Source organism: Macaca mulatta, chromosome 15, assembly GCF_049350105.2.
Source record: "Macaca mulatta isolate MMU2019108-1 chromosome 15, T2T-MMU8v2.0, whole genome shotgun sequence".
Classification (NCBI taxonomy): Eukaryota; Metazoa; Chordata; class Mammalia; order Primates; family Cercopithecidae; genus Macaca; species Macaca mulatta.
This window is the reverse complement of record NC_133420.1, coordinates 127553242-127574380: the sequence shown is the minus strand read 5'-3', so window position 1 is coordinate 127574380 and position 21139 is coordinate 127553242. Positions and strand designations below refer to the sequence as shown.

General features: G+C 36.1%; 1 protein-coding gene across 13 annotated transcripts in view; it reads left to right on the top strand.

Annotated features, from left to right (window-relative positions):
- Positions 1-21139, top strand: part of ERCC6L2 (ERCC excision repair 6 like 2) — a 131815-nt gene that overhangs the window by 2742 nt on the left and 107934 nt on the right. For 7 of the 13 annotated variants that reach the window (XM_015118107.3, XM_028835400.2, XM_015118106.3 and 4 more), the window contains exons 2-3: positions 1695-2119; positions 18548-18670. In XM_015118107.3, coding sequence (XP_014973593.2) covers positions 1695-2119; positions 18548-18670 — 548 coding nt within the window. Of the gene's footprint in view, positions 1-1694; positions 2120-3100; positions 3168-11069; positions 11254-18547; positions 18671-21139 lie in introns of those variants that run through there. The other 6 variants (XM_077966720.1, XM_077966722.1, XM_028835401.2 and 3 more) reach the window with 3 other exon arrangements.

Here is a 21139-nt window from a genome sequence, read left to right as displayed (position 1 = left end):
CTGACAGACTGGATGTAAGGAGTAATATTAAATGAGGTTTAAGGGCTAACTAATGGTTTTCTACTTTGAAAAGTTGGTTAGATGATGATGCCAATTAATGAGATGCAGGAAAACTATTAGTCACCATCATTTTTGACATTAGTTTTCTTCATTTTATACCCATTATGTGGTATAATATTTGGTGAATAATTTGTGCTTAAATCACGTGTGTTGAATAATCGATAATAAAATGAGTCTTAAAAAATGATAGGGGAGGCAAACACATAATGGGAAAAGTAAGTAATGGGTTAATAATTGTATAAGGGTTGCTTTAGGTTTTAAGGTGCAAATAGTACTGTTATGAAAATAGGGCCCATTGACCTATATGTTGTTTTACTTGTACAGTGGATCAAGGCTTTAGTTTGACATTAAAACACTCTTTTAGAATGGTGTAACAGTTGTCAACAGTTTGGGTCCAGAGATTAGAGTGGGAGAGAACGTTTTTCCCTGTGTACTCATTATTGTTATGGTAAAATAACCTCATCAAAGTTAGTGGCTTTACTTTTGAAGAACAGCTGATGGATGAGGAACATAATGAACTATTCTTGCTTTAGATAGTATAAACATGTCATGTTGTAATCTTGAGTGTTACAAAAATCTAACTCGAGGTCATCAGGAAGACCCTAGGAAACTGCCAGTGGTTATCTGATCTCAGTGAGAAATGTTTAAGAAAAATAATTCCTAGTATTCTTATATTTGTGGCCATAGAATTATTTTTGGATTCTTGCCATAAGATTCCATTTGGAAAATTATTTTTACTTAGTTTTTTTTTGATACTTTTTAATTGTATCGGTAGTATACTCTATAGACCTCCTCCTCATTCATAGTGGTATATTTTCTGAGAAAATAAAATAGATAGCTGTACAGTTAATCTCAGAATAAGTTCATAGAGAGAGAGGTAATACTCTTAGCAAAAAGAGATCTTAGAATTCATCTCTTCAAATAATTATTCAAAACCCAGAAGAGAAAAAGCTGTGACATCACTGTAGTTGAATTGGAGGTTCCTGTGGTTAGCTGTATACAAGCAGTGGTTAAAGTAAAGGTTTAGAAGCAGCAGTATTGCAGTGAAAAGAAACAGCTGTTTCTAGAGAAAGGCAATGGAATAACTATAAAAAAGCAGACAGATGAACCACAAAGCATTGCTGCCCAGAGGATTTTAGTTTACTCATTACCAAGTCCTATTCACGATTACTCTACCATATCATGAAATATATGTATATATATGTTCATGAGTCAGCAAGAATATTTTAGTTGGTGGTTCTCAACCCTGGCTGTGCGTCAGAATTATCTTTTGAATTCAACAATAACAACCAAACAAAACAATAAAACCAGATACCCATGACCCCTATCTACTGAGTAAGAATCACCAGAGGTGGTGTCTAAGAATGTACATTTTTAAACTCCAGGGAAGATGATGACACACAGCCAGGATAGGAGCCACTGGAAATAAAGTATGTACCCTTTATTCTGTTTATTATAGGAGAATATCTGAAAATATATTTTAGAAAAATATCTATACATGTTATAATTTATCTTGTTCCAGTTTTTTGGAAAAGGCATTTATGTGAGGTATGTATTTTTTCTCATAGCTGTGGATAAATGAGGTGTTACTTTATAAGCTAGCTTTGGAAACTTTATTTTCTTTATTATTGCAGACATATGGCATCCAGGAGAAAGATGTCTTGCCCCTTCTCCAGATAATGGAAAACTTCGTGAAGCAAGCATAAAATCTGTCACAGTGGATGAAAATGGCAAGTCATTTGCAGTTGTCTTATATTCAGATTTTCAAGAAAGGAAAATACCTCTTAAACAGCTTCAAGAAGTAAAATTTGTTAAAGATTGCCCTAGGAATCTTATATTTGATGATGAAGATTTGGAAAAACCTTATTTCCCAAACCGAAAATTTCCATCATCTTCTGTTGCTTTTAAATTATCTGACGATGGAGACTCTATTCCTTATACCGTCAATAGGTATTTGAGAGACTACCAAAGAGAAGGAGCCCAGTTTCTTTATGGACATTACATCCATGGAAGAGGGTGCATTCTTGGTGATGACATGGGACTTGGAAAAACAGTACAGGTATTTATTTTAATTATGTTATAATTAAAATTCAGTAAAGTCACTTTACTGTGTACATGAGCGGATACTATCTGTAAATCTCTATTTTTACTGCTGTTATGGTAGCTATTTTGTGTGTGCGTGTGTATGTTTGTGTTTGTCTCACCAACTAGATAGTGAAGTCCTCAAAGTTGAGGACAGTGTCTCAGTTATTTTACCATTCTTCAGTACCTATGAAATATTGTATTCAAAAATAATGTTTTGGTACCACTTGGTTTGATTTCACCTTTGATAATACAGGTACTAAGATATCAGTATATTGGAAGTCATTTAACTTTCTTAATACTTTATGGAAGGAAAACATTCTAATGTTTGCTATGCATGGCTAAATTGTTCCTATAGGCCTTTTGTGCGTATTGTTTGAAGTTTATCATGTTAGAAGTTTCTTAATCTGGAATCCCTGGGTCACTAGGGGTTGTGTTTGCGAACTTTAGAGAGACTTCCAAATTCCCTAAAATGTATACTAGAATTTGTACACACACATACATTCCTAAAGAGGCGATTTGTTGTAGTTATCTGTTTCTGTATAACAAATTATGCTAACATTTAACAGCTTAAAACAGTATTCACGTATTGTCTCACAGTTTCTGTGGGTCGGGAATCCAGCTGCTGCCTAGCCTGGTCCTCCAGCTTTGCCTGTCACAGGGCTGCAGTCATCTCAAGTTGACTGGGGAAGATTCACTTCCTAGCCCACCTGTTTGTTGGCAGGATTCAGTTCCTTGTTGGGTTCTTGGCCTCAGTTTCTTGTGAGCTATTGGCTGGAGGCCTCCTTTGCTTCCTTGCCACATGGGTCTCTTCATGGAGCATCTCACACAAGGTAGCTTCAAAAAAGGAGAGCAAGTTGGAGGGCAAGAGATAGCACTAGTAAGACAGAAGTCATGGTCTTTGGTGATGTAATAACGGAAGACACATCTCTCACTTTTGTCGTATTCTCTTCATTAGAAGCAAGTTGCTAGGTCCAGCCAGAACTCAAGGGAAGGAGATTAAACAGAACTGGGAATACAAAGAGGTGGGTATTATTGGAAGTCCTGTCAGAAGCTGCCTACTACAGGGTCTTTAGCTTTCGTTAGATTTTCAAAGAGGTTTGTGATCCAAAAAGAACAGAGTTTTGAATCTATATTTTTTTTTTGGATACGGAGTCTTGACCTATCGCCCAGACTGGAGTGCAGTGGCGTGATCTGGGCTCACTGTAAGCTCCGCCTCCTGGGTTCACACCATTCTCCTGCCTCAGCCTCCCCAGTAGCTGGGACTACAGGTGCCCGCCACCACGCCCGGCTAATTTTTTGTATTTTTAGTAGAGGCGGGGTTTCACTGTGTTAGTCAGGATGGTCTTGATCTCCTGACCTCGTGATCCACCTGCCTTGGCCTCCCAAAGTGCTGGGATTACAGGTGTGAGCCACTGCGCCTGGCCTGAATCTAGATTTTATACTAAACAATCACTTCAGATTTTCAGGAGTGTGTGCCTAGTTTGTGATTAAGTTATGCTGCTTCCTTTCTTATTGAGTTTAACCTATTTTCTTCTTCATATTACGTCCATTAGTTATTGGAACTCAAAGGTAAGTGAAAAACTAAATTTAACCTTTATAAATAGCCAAATTTCAGACACCAATGATGGAATAAGGAAAAATAAAAGAAAAAAAATAGCCAAATAATGCTACTGTGTGTAAAGGTCTGGTGTGAAAAGCTAGGCTAAAATAAAGTCTTTCAATAATCGTATTACCATTAACCCTACTCTATGTTCCTTCAAGTCTGGGATAGTTTAGACCTGCACATTGGATGTCCTAAATGATTGTTTGTGGAATAAATGAATTTGCTTTTCATTTATTCCACAATCATTTAGCACGCCGGCCTGTAGGTGGAGGATAGACAGCAAGAATAAAGAAAGGAACCTTCAAGAAACTGCTATTGAAACTGACCCAACAGTCCCACAGACAGTTTTGTTTTTTTGTTTGTTTGTTTGTTTTTGGATAAACATAGAAATTGACCCTTCTGGTCCTAAAGCTTTAAACTTATATTTGTTTCATCTGAGTTCCTTCTTCAGGAAAGGACCCCCAGGCCTCTCAAACAGTATCAAAGAACTGAAACTCACCACATAGAGTCCAGACAGTGAGACACCAGGCCTCTCATTCATCAGATTACTTCCTTAGCCCTCCCAAGTTCCTGTTTTCCCATACATTGTTACGTTTGTTCCCTGCTGTAAAAACTCCTAATTTTGGTCAGGGATGTGGATTTGAGACTGATCCTTGGCTACAGAGCCTGATTAAAGGGTTTTTTGTTGGCAATATGTGTTGTCTCAGTGATTGGCTGTCTGTATGGTGAGTAGCAGGTCTTAGACCGAACCCGTGGTATTTCAGTAACAGCATCTGTGACCAAGGTTACAGATGAGTACTAGAGGAAAATTAATTAATTAATTAAAGCCCTGCTGTAACTATTTTCACGTACACTTTTACTGTTTTTGCCTGTGGTAGAATGTTTGTTACCACAATTCTTTGATTAGCCAATGCATGTTCAACTTCAAAATAAGAAACATGAGACTGGGTTTGGTGGCTCACGCCTATAATCCCAGCACTGTGGGAGGCTGAGGCCGGCGGATCACAAGGTCAAGAGATTGAGACCATCCTGGCCAACATGGTGAAACCCCATCTCTACTAAAAATAAAAAAATTAGCCAGTGTGGTGGCGCACGCCTGTAATCCCAGCTACCTGGGAGGCCAAGGCAGGAGAATCACTTGAACCTGGGAGGCAGAGGTTGTAGTGAGCCAAGATTGTGCCACTGCACTCCAGCCTGGCAAAAGAGCAAGACTCTGTCTCAAAAAAAAAAAAAAAAAAAAATGAGGGTACTACATACAAAAAGTGATCTGTTTCGGAACCACCATCCTGCAACTTAAATACAATTCGAATTCAAATTCTTGTGCACATTTTAGTCTCAAATTTGAAGGCTGTCTTTCATCTCTGAGGCCCACGTTAAAAAGAAATTTATTTTGCAGTTCATAGGAGTGTATTTAAAGGAGCTGATTTTACTGCAGAATTTTGTGTCACGACACACTGTAATCATTGAAGGACTTGGAGATGCTGTAGTACATGCTGTCGGTGTGCTGTGCAAGTCTTTAGGGAGCCCATCTGAAGATTAGGAAGTGGTTTCTGTACTAATTTTGATACTCAGCCGGATTTGTCTGATGCTTAGGGACCTAGTTCTCTGGTTATTGTTGTTATAACTCAGGGAATAATTTCTACATAGATAGGTGGTTTGAAAGACCCATTTAAGATAGAGCTTTTATAGATAGATAAACCTTCTATAGATATGACTAAGCCAGTTGAACAAATGTGAATGATTACTGTGCTAAGATTTCAAAATGTAGTAAAAATTGGTAATGAAAATAGGCCATTGACATTTACTCTTTGAGCTATAGTTTTATCTTCTTTTCTTCTTTTTTTTCCTTTTTCTTGATTTCATCCCTTAAGTTTCCCCCTTTTCATATTCTAATTTGGCCATGATATGAAATTGAAGTCTTTTTTTTAAGCTTGTTTTACATACCAAATAAAGTTTCCTTCCCTCATTTCAAATTTAAAAGTAGGTGAATTTAATATTTTGCATTCTACAGGGGATGAGAATTGAAAAATGTCCATTTGTTCTAGTGACGTAGAAATCATTGGTATGCTGAACAAGAGCCATTTTGCTGGAGCTTTCAGACACAAACCATAACGGAGTAGGTGAAGACATGGACACAGAACGTGTATTTATCTCTTTAATAAATGGCTTTGAAAGGGAATGAAAGTGACCTAGTAGTAGCTGAAGAGAGGGATGAGAATTTGTGGGGGTCTCTTTTTTATTTGTTTTGTATTGTTTGGGGGTAGGAAAGACTTGAGTATTTTTAAGTGAATTGGAAGGACAGATCTGGTGAAGAGGGCACAGATGAATATGCAACATACATAATGATATGCCCATATACATACATATACTTCTGTAAACACACACACAAACATACATAAGCAAAAAATGGAGTCACATAATAACTACTATCTTATAAGCAGTTTTTTTTGGTCAAAGGTTATAAACTTAATTTTTCCTGAATATCTTCTAACAGTTTTCTAAAATACAGAAGAGTTAAAAGAATGGTACAGTGAAATGCCATATTCTCACCACTTAGATTCTGTTAATATTTCATTATACATGGTTTTGTAATATCCATCCAACTTTTGTTGCATTTTAAAGTAGCAGACATTAATATATTTTATCCCACATACACGCATCCAAGAAAAGATCATCGCAACCAAGAAGATGAACATGTCTATCACTCCCAGATCTCCTCGTGTCCATTGTGCCCTTGGTGTGTTTAACACCATGCAGTTCATCACCTACTATTTTTACTTTTAGTGGGACTGAAAAATTAAAGATACTTGGGAGGAACTTTGAATACAAAATCCAAGATTTTTATGACTGTCTCCCAATATTCCACAGAATTTTCACATCGAATTCAACAGGTAACTTGAAAGTGAATCCCTTTTGTACATTTACGTGATAATTAGCTAGTGTAAGTACAGTAAACAATTTCAACTGGAGTATACAGGTTTGGGAACCTGATCTTTGTTAATCAGACAGCTCGGTGATAGGAAAAGAGGTGAGCGGGTGCGTACCGTGGAATAGTGGTTCTCTAAAGTGGGTCTTTGGGTCAGCAGCATTAGTGTCACCTGGGAGCTTGTTAGGACTGTAAATTCTGGGGTCTCACTGCAGACATATTGAATTGTGAACTCTTGGGTAGTAGGAGAGGATGGCAATCTGTGTTTTAACAAATGCTTCAGTTAATTCCAAGGCCCACTCAAGTTTGAGAGCCTTTGCTCAGACGGTATGTTTTTCAGAGGGGAGAGAAAACTTTGATTATCTGGTGAGTTCAGTAAACATTGGTTAAGGGATGTTTAGTCTATGTGAATCTTTTTTTCTTTTTCTGTTTTTTTGAAGTGGGGGTCTCACTCTGTCATTCAGGGTGGAGTGCAGTAGCGAGATCTCAGCTCACTGCAACCTCCGCCTCTGGGGCTCAAGCGATCCTCCCACCTCAGCCTCCCAAGTAGCTGGGGCCATAGTCACATACCACCACGCTCGTCTAATTTTTTGTATTTTTGGTAGAGATGGGGTTTTGCCATGTTGCCCAGGCTGGTCTTGAACTCCTGAGCTCAAGTGGTCCGCCTGCCTTGACCTCTCAAAGTGCTGGGATTACAGGCAGGAAGTACTGTGCCTGGCCTCTGTATGAATATTTATACATAGGATTATGACCATTTCATTGTTTAAAAAAATACTTTTAGAAATGGAAATGATGTTAGAGACAATTTTGTTCAGCTTTTTAACTTAGTACATAAAACAGGCACAGGAATAACTTCCCTATCTAGGGTCAGGCACAGAAGTGACCATTTTCATTTCTGTTCTGGAACTCTTTATTTTTTCCCCTTCTATCATTTACTGCCTTCATCTTTTGGCTTAATAATACAGTTAATTAAAAGCCTTTTATTCAATTTTTAACCATTCGTTCAATTGGTTGACATTTAATAAGTAGTCAGTCTGGGCCAGGTGCTGTGATTGGCACTGAAGAGCCTAATATAAATGCATATGATACCTACTGCGATGGTTAATACTGAGTGTCAACTTGATTGGATTGAAGGATCCGAAGTATTGATCTTGGGTGTGTCTGTGAGGGTGAGCCAAAAGAAATGAATATTTGAGTCAGTGGGCTGGAAAGACAGACCCACCCTTAATCTGGTGGGCACAATCTTACCAGCTGCCAGCGTGGCTAGAAAGTAGGCAGGCAGAAAAATGTGGAAAGAGAGACTGGCCTAGCCTCCCAGCCTCCATCTTTCTCCCGTGCTGGATGCTTCCTGCCCTTGGACTCAAGTTCTTCCGTTTTGGAACTCGGACTGACTGTCCTTGCTTTTCAACCTGCAGACGGGCTGTTGTGGTACTTTGTGATCGTGTGAGATAACACTTAATAAACTCCCCGTGTATCTCTATGCCATTAGTTCTCTCCCTCTGGAGAACCCTGACTAATACACCTGCCTTACAGAGTCCACAAAAGGAAATGAGGCCAAGAACCATGATCCAGTCTGGTAAGTGGGTTGGAGGGAGAAACAAGCCTGCCTGGGGGTGTCAAGGAAGACTCCACAGGAGGCTGGTGTTTTCACACTTTGCTTTTGGAAACCCACCAAACTATGAGTTTTGAATTGAGTTTTAATGATTTTTATTTTTTGCTGAAGGCGTAGCTCTAATATACTATTTGAAAGGTGTATCACAAAAGAGAAGAGTTCAAATTCATTGAATCAAAATAATTTAGTTTTTAATCATAATGTGGTAATTACTTTTTACAGACACCAAAGTCTTAAGGACTACTATTAAGCAGATGCAGTAATATGTCTTACCATATTTATTTTCTCATCTGCTATGCAAAGAAGATAATAGTACCTTTTGAGTAGCAGAGATAGAATTTTGCAAAGCGTGAACACATTCTTTGAATTTTTGTTTCTATATTATTAGATATTACATTGTTGAAAATGTCATTACTGAAGGCTGTCGTATTAAAAAGATGTAAACCTCACTCTTGAGAGAAATGGGATTGCTGATAATTAAAGCTTTCTTAGGTTATTTTTAGTACCATTTTTGGATAATAAGATCTTCAGTAGTTTCAAAACTACACTAAAATAGGAAGGTTCTTGGGATCTCAAGTCAAGTTATTCACTCAGGAATATAGTAGTAAAGAGAAGAATAATATTGTCTATATTTTCATTCATTGAGAAAATGCTGTAATATCCAATGTGGAAGTCTAATTAGCCTCCAGATCCCTGAGCCATTTTAAGCAGAAACAAAAATGTACCAGTATTTCAAAGATAAAATTGTGTTCCTTGTTTTGGCATGTAGTTCTGATTTTAGGAGAGAGCTTTGTAAAGATAAGTGAGAGAGACCCCATTTCAAAACAGCACTTTGTGTTTTGTTTTGTTTTGTTTTTCAAAGCAAGCAAAAATCATACTTTTGAAGTGTGGTTCTGAACCACTCTCTCTGTACCTTTTTATCTCCCAGGGAGTTGACAAATAAGGTAGTAGACTTTTTTTTTTCTTTTTGTCCTATAAGAAATAGACAATTTTTGCTATGCCTTCTTCTGTTCTGGCCTAAGGGAAGGTTTGTTGCCCTTTCCCCAACCTCAGATTTACTCTGTATGTCGTGAGCTGACTGTGAGTAAAGATGACTTGTAAAACTGTTGGCCAGCAGAATTTAGAAAGGAATGCATGTAAAAACAGAAAGCTTTCCCAGAGTGGTATTTCATTTCTGAAATGCAATTTTTGGCCTTTCACTATTTTAGAGGTGACTGATTTAAATATTTGTTTTTGTTCTTTTCATCTATAAGCAATTTTAGAACTATTCCCACAATAAAACATCTTCTGGCTTTTTCTTTGCAGATAAGTTGCAAAACCTTCATTGTAAATTTGTCGTTAGTCTTCTGTGAATTAATATTTTGATAGACCTCTGCTGGACCACTATAGTGTGATAAGATGGCTAGATCTCCACCCAAAATACATATTTCCTTTGCCTTCTTAGAGTTTGGGCTAGCTGACAGAGACTGCATTTCCCAAGTCTCCTTGCATGTCAGTGGAGCTTGTGACTGGGTTCCGCCAACAGAAATAAGGGTACAAGTGATGAGTGCCATTTATAGTCCTGGTCCATAAAATACACCTGTGCTGTTCTTCATATCCTTCCTTAACTGTCTTTTGTATATTGACACATTACTGCTAGCATTACCATGATACCTATTAGTATATTTTAATTAATATAATTAATATATAGCTAAGAGTTTGTTAGTGGTTTTAGCTAGCTTCTCCAGTTAGTTTGTATTCTCAACTAAAGTTTATTATTTCAGCTTAAGTTTTTTGGGAGTGGGTGGATGAGTAGTGTTAAGAGGTAGGGTAGATGATTTAAATGAGATACAAAGATTTTAAAAAATCATTAGTGGATTTAGTGAATTAAGTAAAGCTAATCTATAATTAAAGTTTATAAATTTAGCCACCACCTATGAAACATCTTACAAAGATCTGAGATTCTTAAATACAAGATACGTTTCACATGTCTTTGTTTTAGAGAATTTGACAAATGAAGTTAGAATTAAGATTGTATATTACCTTGGATAGATGAACAAATTGAATTATGAATTTGTACAATTAGGAATATAATTTTCCTATAATGAAACAATCCGTAGGTGAGTTATGAGCAAATCAGTGGATTAGATCTTATATTACCTCATTTAAATTGTTACGGTATCTAGTAGGTATCTCTTTTGCCTTTTCAGTAGCCTTTGAGGACCAGTTACCTAAAATTAAAAAGAGTGTATCTATCAATATGGTCTGTGTGTGTGTATACATATGTGTATCTTCAATTCTTTAATTAAGGTGCACTTAATTAAACAGTAAAATGCACAGATCCCAGGTGTACTGCTTAATGAGCTTTGACAAGTGTGTCTGTCTGTGTAACTAATATGCTAATCAAAATACAGGACGATTCCATTACCCTAAAAAGTTTTTTCATGCCCCCTTCCGGTCAATATGCCAATTACCTATACTTCTGATTATAAATTTTCTGTGAGCAGTGTTAAATTATATTCCAAAAGGTAGTCAGAACCCAAAATGTTATGCTTATTTACACCATCAAGGAATTCAGTAAGTTCTAATCTTAGATTATTTTTAATAGAAAACATAAATTTAAAAATATTTATAAAATGAAAATTGTGAACATGCATCAAAGATCTTTTACTTAAGTGGTGTTAACAATAGATAGTCCAATGCCTAAACTCAGTCATTTGTGGAGTATCCTTTCTCTTTCTTTTAATTTATGTTCTACATCAGTCAGTTTGCTCACATTAATCTCTCACTGGATTCTTCAGTAGCTGATTATTTTCTCCTTTTTTCTCAACCATGCTCCTTCAGCACATCTAACTACCTCTTCCCTGCCACCCCAAATCAGCTTGACTTCGTACTACTGAATGATAGAAATACTCTTTCATCTAGACTGTTCCAGCATCTGGAAATAGCCTTTCATCTAGACTATTCCAGCATCTTGGCATTTAGTAGGTAATAAATATATTTTTATTGAATGCGTTAGTGAATTTTAAGTTGAATTGGGTAACAGTATGGTTCTATGGTTATAACTTAGATTATCTATATTTGCCAGGCTCTGTGATAAACATTCTCCATTAAACTTTCGTGTTAATTAAGTATTCTTGCCTCTATTTAATTGGTGAAAATATTGACATTTATAGAAAGGTTATGTAAATTGCCCAGTGTCACATAGCTAGTATGAAGCTAGTTGGTCAGACACCAAAGTCTTTGGGAAAAGTCCTGCAAATTGAAATGCAAATTTTGCTAGAATATTTTAAAACTTAGGACAAGTTTTAACCATCCTATTTGTCATTTTTTAATAATATTTTAGACAACATAATTTGCAAAAGCTACTTTGTGTATTATATACAAGATCATATGCAAGGAACAAAGCCTTCTTACCTTAAGGAATGATGCCAGAAAAATAGGTAATGTGTTTTTGTTTTTTCTGACAATGTCTCGCTCTTTTGCCCAGGCTGGAGTGCAGTGGTGCAATCTTGGCTCACTGCAGCCTTGACCTCCTGGGCTCAAGTGATCCTCCCACCTCAGTCTCCCGAGTAGCTGGAACTACAGATGCGCACTACCAGGCCTGGGTAATTTTTGTATTTTTTGTGGAGGTGGGATTTCACCATGCTGCTCAGGCTGGCCTTGAACTCCTGAGCTTGCCCGCCTCTGCCTCCCAAAGTGCTGGGATTAAAAATAGCTACTGTTTGTCTGTAATCCCAGCACTTTGGGGGCTGAGGTGGGTGGATCACCAGAGGTTGGGAGTTCAAGACCAGCCTGACCAACATGGAGAAACCCTGTCTCTACTAAAAATACAAAATTAGCCGGGCATGGTAGCATAAGCTTGTAATCCCAGCTAACTCAGGAGGCTGAGGCAGGAGAATCACTTGCACCTGGGAGGTGGAGGCTGCGGTGCTCTCCAGCCTAGGCAACGAGAGTGAAACTCCGTCTCCAAAAAAACAAAAAGCTCTTGTTTATTGAATCATTGATATTTACTGACTTGACGCTTTACATACATACTTTGTAATTTTTTTCAAGAATAAAAATAATTCTGATTACACCATAATATGCAAATGCATTCATATAAAAATGCAAGCTGTAATTTTTAAATTGAAGTTAAATCCACACAACATTAATTCGTTATTTAAAATGATTAATTGAGTGCATTTAATGCATTCAGAATGTTGTACAACTCCCACCTCTTTCTAGTTTCTGGGTTGTTCCCACTTTTAGTTATTATGAATAATGCTTCTGTAAACATTTGTGTACAAACATTTCTCTTGTATGTATTCCTAGAATTGGAATTACTGGGTTTTATGGTAATTCAGTGTTTCTTTTTTTTTGTCGAGGAACTGCAATACTGTTTTCCACAATGGCTAAAACATTTTACATTCCTACCAACAATTGTCCAGGTTTCCTATGCCTCCGCATCATTGCCAGCACTTGTTATTTTTTGGTTTTCTTCGTTATAGCCATCCTACTATGTGTGAAGTGGTATTTCATTACAGTTTTGATTTGCATTTCTGTAATGGCCAGTGATGTTGAACATCTTTTCATGTGCTTTTTTGGCCCTTTGTATATCTTTAGAGAAAGAAATATGTATTTCAGTCTTTTGCCTGTTTTTTAATTTCATTGTCTTCTTTATTGTTGAGTTGTAAGAATTCTTTATATATTTTAGATACTAATCCCTCATCAGATATGTGATTTGCAAATATTTTCTCCCATTCTGTAGTTGTCTTTTTATTTTCTTGTTATTTTACTTTGATGCACAAAAGTTAAGTTTTATGAAGTCCAGTCTTTTATTTGGTTGAACAAGTTATAATTTTAATGTATGTGTAAATAAATTTTAAAAGTAGGACTATTATTTCCATATGTTATTCTGCTCCTTGCTTTTTTTCACTTAAACATGGGTCTTGGAGATCTTTTTATGTTGGTACATAAAGATTGTCCTCATTCATTAATTAATAAATTACCACATACTATAGGTGATATGTTGTAACTTCACCATTCCTCTAGGGACCTATGGAGAAGGATTTTGGGGTTGTTGCCTATTTTAGGAAATGGCAAATGGTGAATATCTGTAGGATAGAATCCTAAGAGTATTTCTGTATAAGATAGATTCCTACAAGTCAAATTTCTGGGTGAAGTGTATAAATGTTTTTTTTTTTTTCTTTTGAAATAAGGTCTTGCTCCGTCGCCCAGGCTGGAGCACCATGGTGACCTCGGCTCACAGCAACCCCTGCCTCCTCTTCAAGTGATTCTCATGCCTCAGCCTCCCAGGTAGCTGGGATTATAGGCATGTGCCACCACACCTGGCTAATTTTTGTATTTTTTAGTAGAAGCAGGGTTTCACCATGTTGGCCAGGCTGGGCTTGAACTCCTGACCTCAAGTGATCCACCCACCTAGGCCTCCCAGAGTGCTGGGATTCCACGTGTGAACCACTGTACCCAGCCAGATTTGTCTATTTCTTTTAATCTGCCAGTTTTACCTTCATATATTTCGAAGCTCTGTTATAGGGTCACAAACCTTTATGGTTGTTATATCTTCCTTATGAATTGACTTTTTTTTTTTTTTTACTATGAAATGTCCCTTGTAGACAGCTCTTTTATTCATTCTGACAATCTCTGATATTTAATTGGAATATTTAGTTCATTTACATTTAATGTCATTCTTATGTTTGGATTTGGATATAACATTTGCTTTCTGTTCATTCGGAAACAGTCTGATTTGAACAGTTTGAACAACCTGTTTTCTGTTCTTCTTTCTTGCCTGCCTTTGGGTTGATACGATATTTTTTAGAATTTGATTTTAATTTTTCTGTTGACTTTTTATCTATAGTTCTTTGCTTTTTATTTTTAGTGGTTCCTCTAGTGATAAAATGTACATTCTCAACTTTTTGCAGTGTGCCTAATAATGTACTGCTTCTAGTAAAATATGTTTCTTGTAATAGGTCATTCTATTCTCATTTTAAGGAATCTAAGTTAGGAATGCTACGTGTAATGCCTAAGATACCTAGCTGATAACTACCTAATACCTAAATTTCAAAGGTTAAACCAAACTTACATTTGCAGAATATAGCCAGTTTGGTTTTGGTATATATTATTTCCTTTTTTAAATTTCTGTGTTCTGTGTCCTAACATTTTGTTTAAGAGTTCGGCTTCTATATGAGTAAGAGAAACTGGCTTGTAAATTTCCTGTATTATAATGTTCTTGTCAGATTTTCTTATCAAAGTTATGCCAAACTCACAAAACGAGGTGAGAATATTTTCCCCTTTTTCTAAACCCTGAAAGGGTCTGTTATAGATTAGCATTACATTTTTCTTAAGCATTAGGTAGAATTTGTTGGCGAAACTATCTGGCCCTAAACTTTTCTTTGTAGAAGGTTTATAATTACATATTCAGGTTTATTTCATGGTTTTATGAGTATGTAGATTTCCTTTTCTTGTGTCGGTTTTTGATAAGTTCTATTTCTACATTTCCTCTAAATGTTTACATTTATTGGCAAAGCATTATTATGGATTATACATATTTTTTGTTTGCCTTTTTTCTTCTCTATTATCTTTATCAATTTTGCCAGGAGTTTATTTAAAAAATTCTTTCAAAGGATGATCATTTGGCATTGTTGATCATTTTAATTGTATTTTTTAGTAATCTCTGCTTTCTGTGTTAAATTTTCTGTTATTTTCTTAAGTTTTTGAGATAGATTCTTTGATAACTGATTAATAGTCTCTCTTCTTTCCTAATACAGATGCTCCTTGACTTACAGTGGGGTTATATCCCCATAAATATATGCTATAGCTTAGCCTGTCCTACCTTAAATATGCTCAGAACACTTAACATTAGCATGTAGTTGGGCGAAATCATCTAACACAATGCCTATTTCATACCGAAGTATTGAATCTCATATCGTTTATTGAATATTTTACTAAAAGTGAAAAACAATGATTGTATGGGTACTTGATTTACAGTTCTACTGAATGCGTATTACTTTTACACCATTGTAAATTGAAAAATTGCAAGTTGAGCTATCATAAGTTGGGGACTGTCTGTAGTATTCATTTAAATCCCTAAGGTACAGCTTTAGCCGTATTCTACAAATTCAACACGTATTGTTACTCATTATTTAATTCAAATATTTTATAATTTATATTGTGAGTTCTTTGAACTCTGTTCCTTACTGTCCAAACATTTGGAGATTTTCTGCTTATATTTTTGTTATTTCTAGTTTCTTGTATTGTGATCAAAAAACATATTCTGTATGGTTTCTGTCTATTGAAATGTATTGAGACTTCAGTGGCCTGGCATACGTCAACCTTTTTTTTTGTTGAGACAGAGTTTCACTCTTGTTGCCCAAACTGGAGTGCAATGGCACGATCTTGGCTCACTGCAACCTCTGCCTGGGTTCAAGTGATTCTTCTGCCTCAGCCTTCCGAGTAGCTGGGATTACAGGCACGCGCCACCATGCCCAGCTATTTTTTTGTATTTTTAGTAGAAATGGGGTTTCACCATGTTAGCCAGGCTGGTTTCGAACTCCTGACCTCAGGTGATACGCCCTCCTCGGCCTCCCAAAGTGCTGGGATTACAGGTGTGAGCCACTGCACCGGGCCCCATATGTCAACTTTGGTAACTATTTCGTGGGTACTTGAACTGAAACTGCTTTGCAGTAGTGTGCAGTGTTCTAGCAAATGTTCACTAGGTCAAGGCTGACAGTCGTTTTAAAGTCTTCTATATCTTTACTGATTATTTTGTTTGTTCTTGCTGAGTTATTTTAAAATCTACCATTGTGCTTATGGATTTGTCTACTTTTATTTCAGTAAATTTTTCTTTATTGATAAATTTAGACTTCTTAAAATTTCCAAGTGAACTAATTTTATTATCAATATTAAGTTAAAGTGTGCCTCTTTCATTTCATAATGGTTTTTTGCCTCAGCATCTTTGTCTGATATGAATATAGCTGTATCAGTTTTCTTTGATTTTTGTTTACATGGTCTGTCATTTTTATTTTCTAATTAGAACTTTATCCCTTTTTTTTTTTTAGAAGTTTTTCTTGTAAATGGCAAAGAAATATATTTTATTTGGACAATCTTTATCTTTTGTTTAGACTGTTTAGTCCATTTCCATATAATGTGCTTTCTAATATATTTGGATTTAAACTTAGTATTTTACTGTTTGCTTTTTATTTATTCCATGTCACATTTTTCCCACTTTTTTGTGTGTCCTTTTGGACAGATTGTTTCCTATAACTTTATTATCCCCTTTTATTAGGTACACATTCTTTTATTCTATTAATGGTTACCCTAGAGATGACAATAGATACCATTGATTTATCATAATCTAACATAAATTAGTACTTTAATTTCCTCCCTACAGCATAGTGACCTCAGAATATTATAACTACACTTGTGCTCCTTCCGACTAATATACATTTGTTGTCATAGCTTTTAATCTGTTGATTTCAACAAAACTTTTTTATTGTTTCATAATGTCAATCAATATACATATATATTTTGTATATATTTACCATTTTGTTGCTCTTAATTTTTCCCTGTGTCACCAGTCTTCTATCTAGAGTCATTTTCTTTGTACCTGAAAACATTCTTTAGATAGTTTCTTTAGTGTGGCTCTTTTGGTGACGAATTGGCTCACTTTTTGGTTGTCTGAAAATCTTTACCCTTCATTCTTGAATATCATCTGTAGGTATAAAAATATAGGTTGCTTTTATTATCACTTTGAAAATATTCTGTAGTACCTTCCATTCTTTTCCTGCAAGGTCAGCTACTTATCTATTTGTTTGTTTGTTTGTTTTTGGGTTTTTTTTTTTTTTTTTGAGACAGGGTCTTGCTGTGTGGCCCAGGCTGGAGTACAGTGGTGCCGTGACGGCTCACTGCAGCCTCATTCTCCTGGGCTCGAGCAATCCTCCTACTTCAGCTTTCCAAGTAGCTAGTGATATAAGCACGAGCCACCCTGTGCCCAGCTAATTTTTGTAATTTTTGCAGAGATGGGGTTTTGTCATGTTGTCCAGGCTGGTCTCAAATTCCTGGGCTCAAATGATCCGCCCGCCTTGGCCTCCCAAAGTGCTGGGATTACATGTGTGAGCCACTGTGGCCAGACCGGTTGTTGCTTTTTTGTAGGTGATCTGTTGTTGTTTTTTCTGGCTGCTTTTAACAAACATTTTTCTGTCTCAAGTTGTTTCAGTGAAGCACCTGCTTGTGGTTTTTTGTTAGTTGGTTTTTGGTTTTCATTTTGTTTTGGTTTTGGTTCTTAGAAGAAGATTTTGAATCTGTGGCTTGATTTCTTAAAAAATCAGTTAAGTTTTCAGCTTTTATTTCTTCAGACACTTCTCCTGTATCACTTATTTTCTTCTATCGTTTGGGATTCAGACTAGGTATCCACACCCTTGTTAAGTATACTTTTTTCTATAATTTTTCTGATTCTCACATAGTTTTTTGTTTTATATAGTTTTTCTTCTTATATAATTTATTTTTGTAAGGTAATGATCAGTTATTTTCTTCCATATGGATATCTCATATACCTTTCTTCTCAATCTTTAAAACAACCCTGCCAAAATTATTTTTTGCCATTTTTACAAATATTATTCAGAGAGGTTAACTACCTTGTCCAAGTTCGTAGAGCAGCCAAGCAATCAGAGCCAACATTTGATTCAAAGTCTAATCAATTCAGTATTTCTTGCTCTTTATTATATGAGGTTATGATTCCTTTTTTCTATCTGTCTGTTTTTCTCACTTGATTTTTGGAGATGAGCTGTTATTCAAAATGTTGTATATATTAATGAATTAGTCTATCTTAAAATAACATTTTGCCTTTTCACATATGTTTATTAGATAAATAGAAATGTACAAATTTATGGGCCAAATATTATCCCCCGTAAGGAGTTTATTTTCTACATGGAAACAAGAATGTATACAGTTGATTCTAATAGAGGATATGAAGAGAGAGTTTCCATGGTTAGAAACAAATAAGAAGGTAGTGTCTCAAGTGGTGGAATTAAGAAAGAATTCATTGGGTAGGTAGAAGTTATCGTGAAAAGAGGGTAATGTGAGATTTTTGTTTGTTTGTTTACAAGTGTGAAAAATACTGTTTGTTATTAGAAGAAAATCTGTACTCATATTTCATGTTCTATTTTTCCCCCCAACAAATCTCTTTGTACATACTTTGTCACTAATCGAACAGTCATGTAAGCAGTGAAATTTTGTACGTCATGACACATTATACACAGTGATTGAAAAAGTCTTTTTTCTGCAGGTTATTTCATTTCTGGCTGCAGTTTTGCATAAAAAGGGAACTCGTGAGGACATTGAAAACAACAGGCCAGAGTTTTTGCTGAGAGGCATGAGAAAGGAGCCCCCTTCTTCTGCAGCAAAAAAGGTAAAATCCAGACGTTTCCGACTCGTGTGCTGCATTGCAGAGCGCATAGAGATAGTTAAACGCCGCACATTAAAGTGATTAGCGTGAATTCTACAACCTGAGAACTTAAAGATGTTATTAAAATATTTGTTTTATAGTCCTAGTTTTTGAAAGATTGCCAGTTTTATTCCCGAGTTAAATTTGATTGACTATCATAATGGCAAAACGGAATTTCAGCTTGGGTTTGCTGTGGGGTTTTAATCTGTTGCTTGGCTGGATTTACATAATTTACTTAGGTTGATTTGTTAAACTTCTATGAATGTATATGTAAAGTTAATTGAAACTTTCATTTATTTATGTTTTTTATTTATGTGAGAATGTAAAGGTGATAGTTACAGATATTGGTAACAAAAGTGCTCCATGAACTTATTTCAAGTTGTCTAGCTGACTAATTGCATCCAAAAAACATGAAGTAGGTTCTACCAATACAGGAAAGTTGGAATCAGAAAGACTAGGTCTGTGCTTACTTGTCTCTGCCCCTATGTCTGTGAATGCTCTTCATATCCATCCTTCAGTTTTCTCCTTCCTAAATGTGTGCTTATAAATACGTTATATATGATTCTTACCAAAAAGATTTCTAATAAGCAATGAAATATAAAAAAGTATATTATACTTACATGTCTTTTAAAAAATACCACCCTCAGCCTCCAGGAAACCAGATAAGAATAAAAATGAAGTGATTTTATGAAATCTTTTGTCATATTTGGTAATGAACTACTTACCGTAAGTTTTAAAACAGACTCTTTCATACAAGTCTTAAATACAAGATTGCTGAGAAGTCCAAGTTTACTCTTGTCTATCATAAAGACCATTTCAACACAAACTTTTCAGAACTACTGGCTCCAGATATTATAATTGTTGTCATTTTAAATTCTTTTAGTTTTTCAGTAGCATAAATGCATCCTGAGTATCAGATTCAATGTGATCCTGAAGATAATAATGGTACTTAATGTATTTTAAGTATTCAATAGCTCAAGTACTGTTTTTAGCTCTGAATTCAGTTGTTCCCTGGTTCTCAATGTCACTACAGAGCCTTTATATATCTCTTTTATGCCACTGTGACAGCAGACAGGAGAGAGAGCAAAAGAGGGAAAAGTAATATTTTAAATATATTAAAATACTTAAAAATATTTAAAATATTATAGAACAAGAATGGGCCAGGCACAGTGGTTCATGCCTGTAATCCCAGTACTTTGGGAGGCCAAGGAAGGCGAATTGCTTGAGCCCAGGAGTTAAAGACCAGCTTGGGCAACATGTCAAAACATCTTTCCTACTAAAAATACAGAAAATTAGCTAGGTGTGGTGGTGTGTGCCAGTAGTCCCAGGTACTTCAGAGGCTGAAGTGGGAGGATCACCTGAGCCTGGGGAGGTTGAGGCTGCGGTAAGCCATGTTTGCATCACTGCACTCCAGCCAGGGCAATAAAGTGAGACCCCTGTCTCAAAAAAAAACAAAAAAAGAACAAGAATGAAAGAAAATAAAGTTAACAAAGATACTCATTTGATAATGTGGTAAAATATGCTTGTAATAGTTACCTCAGTTGACTCAAATTCCTCTCCTACCTTTCTTTTTCTTTCTCTTTATATATATATGTATGTGTGTGTGTATGTATGCATATGTGGTGTATCATATCTCTCACACACACACACACACACACACACACACACACATATATATACAGTTGTCTCTTGGTATCTATGTGGGATTGGTTCCAGGACCTCTTTTGGGTACCAAAATGTGTGGATTCTCAAGTCCTTGATATAAAATAGTGTATTTACGTATAACCTATTATCCTCCCATATACTTTAAATCATCTGCAGTTTACTTAGTGCAATGTAAAGTCTACATAAAGAGCTTTTATATTGTTTTGTTTAGAAAATAATGACAAGGTCTGTGTACATGTTTAGTGCAGATGGAATTTTTTAGTATTTCAGTTTGTAGTTAGTTGAATCCACTGTTAAGAAACCCACAGATATGGAGGAACAACTGTAAATTCCTTGCTATAATGTACATCGCTATTTACCTTCTTCAGTTGATTTCTTTATTTATTTTCAGTCTTTTTGTATTCTAATAAATTACCTTAAAGCTATAAGTGTTCCTTTGGGCCAGGCTTGGTTACTCACACCTGTAATCCCAGCACTTTGGGAGGCTGACGCGGGAGGATTGCCCAGGAGTTTGAGACCAGCCTGAGCACCATAAGGAGACCCTGTCTTTACAGAAAATAAAAAAAAATGAAACAGCCAGTTGTGGTACTGTGTGCCTGTGGTCTCAGCTACTGGGGAGGCTGAGGTGAGAGAATCTCATGAGCCCAGGAGTTCTAGGCTGCAGTGAGCCTTGACCATGCCACTGCACTGCAGCCTGGGCAACGGAGAAGACCGTGTCTCAGAAAGAAGTTCCTTTCAGTACTCCTTTGGCTGTGTTCTGTAGTTTTT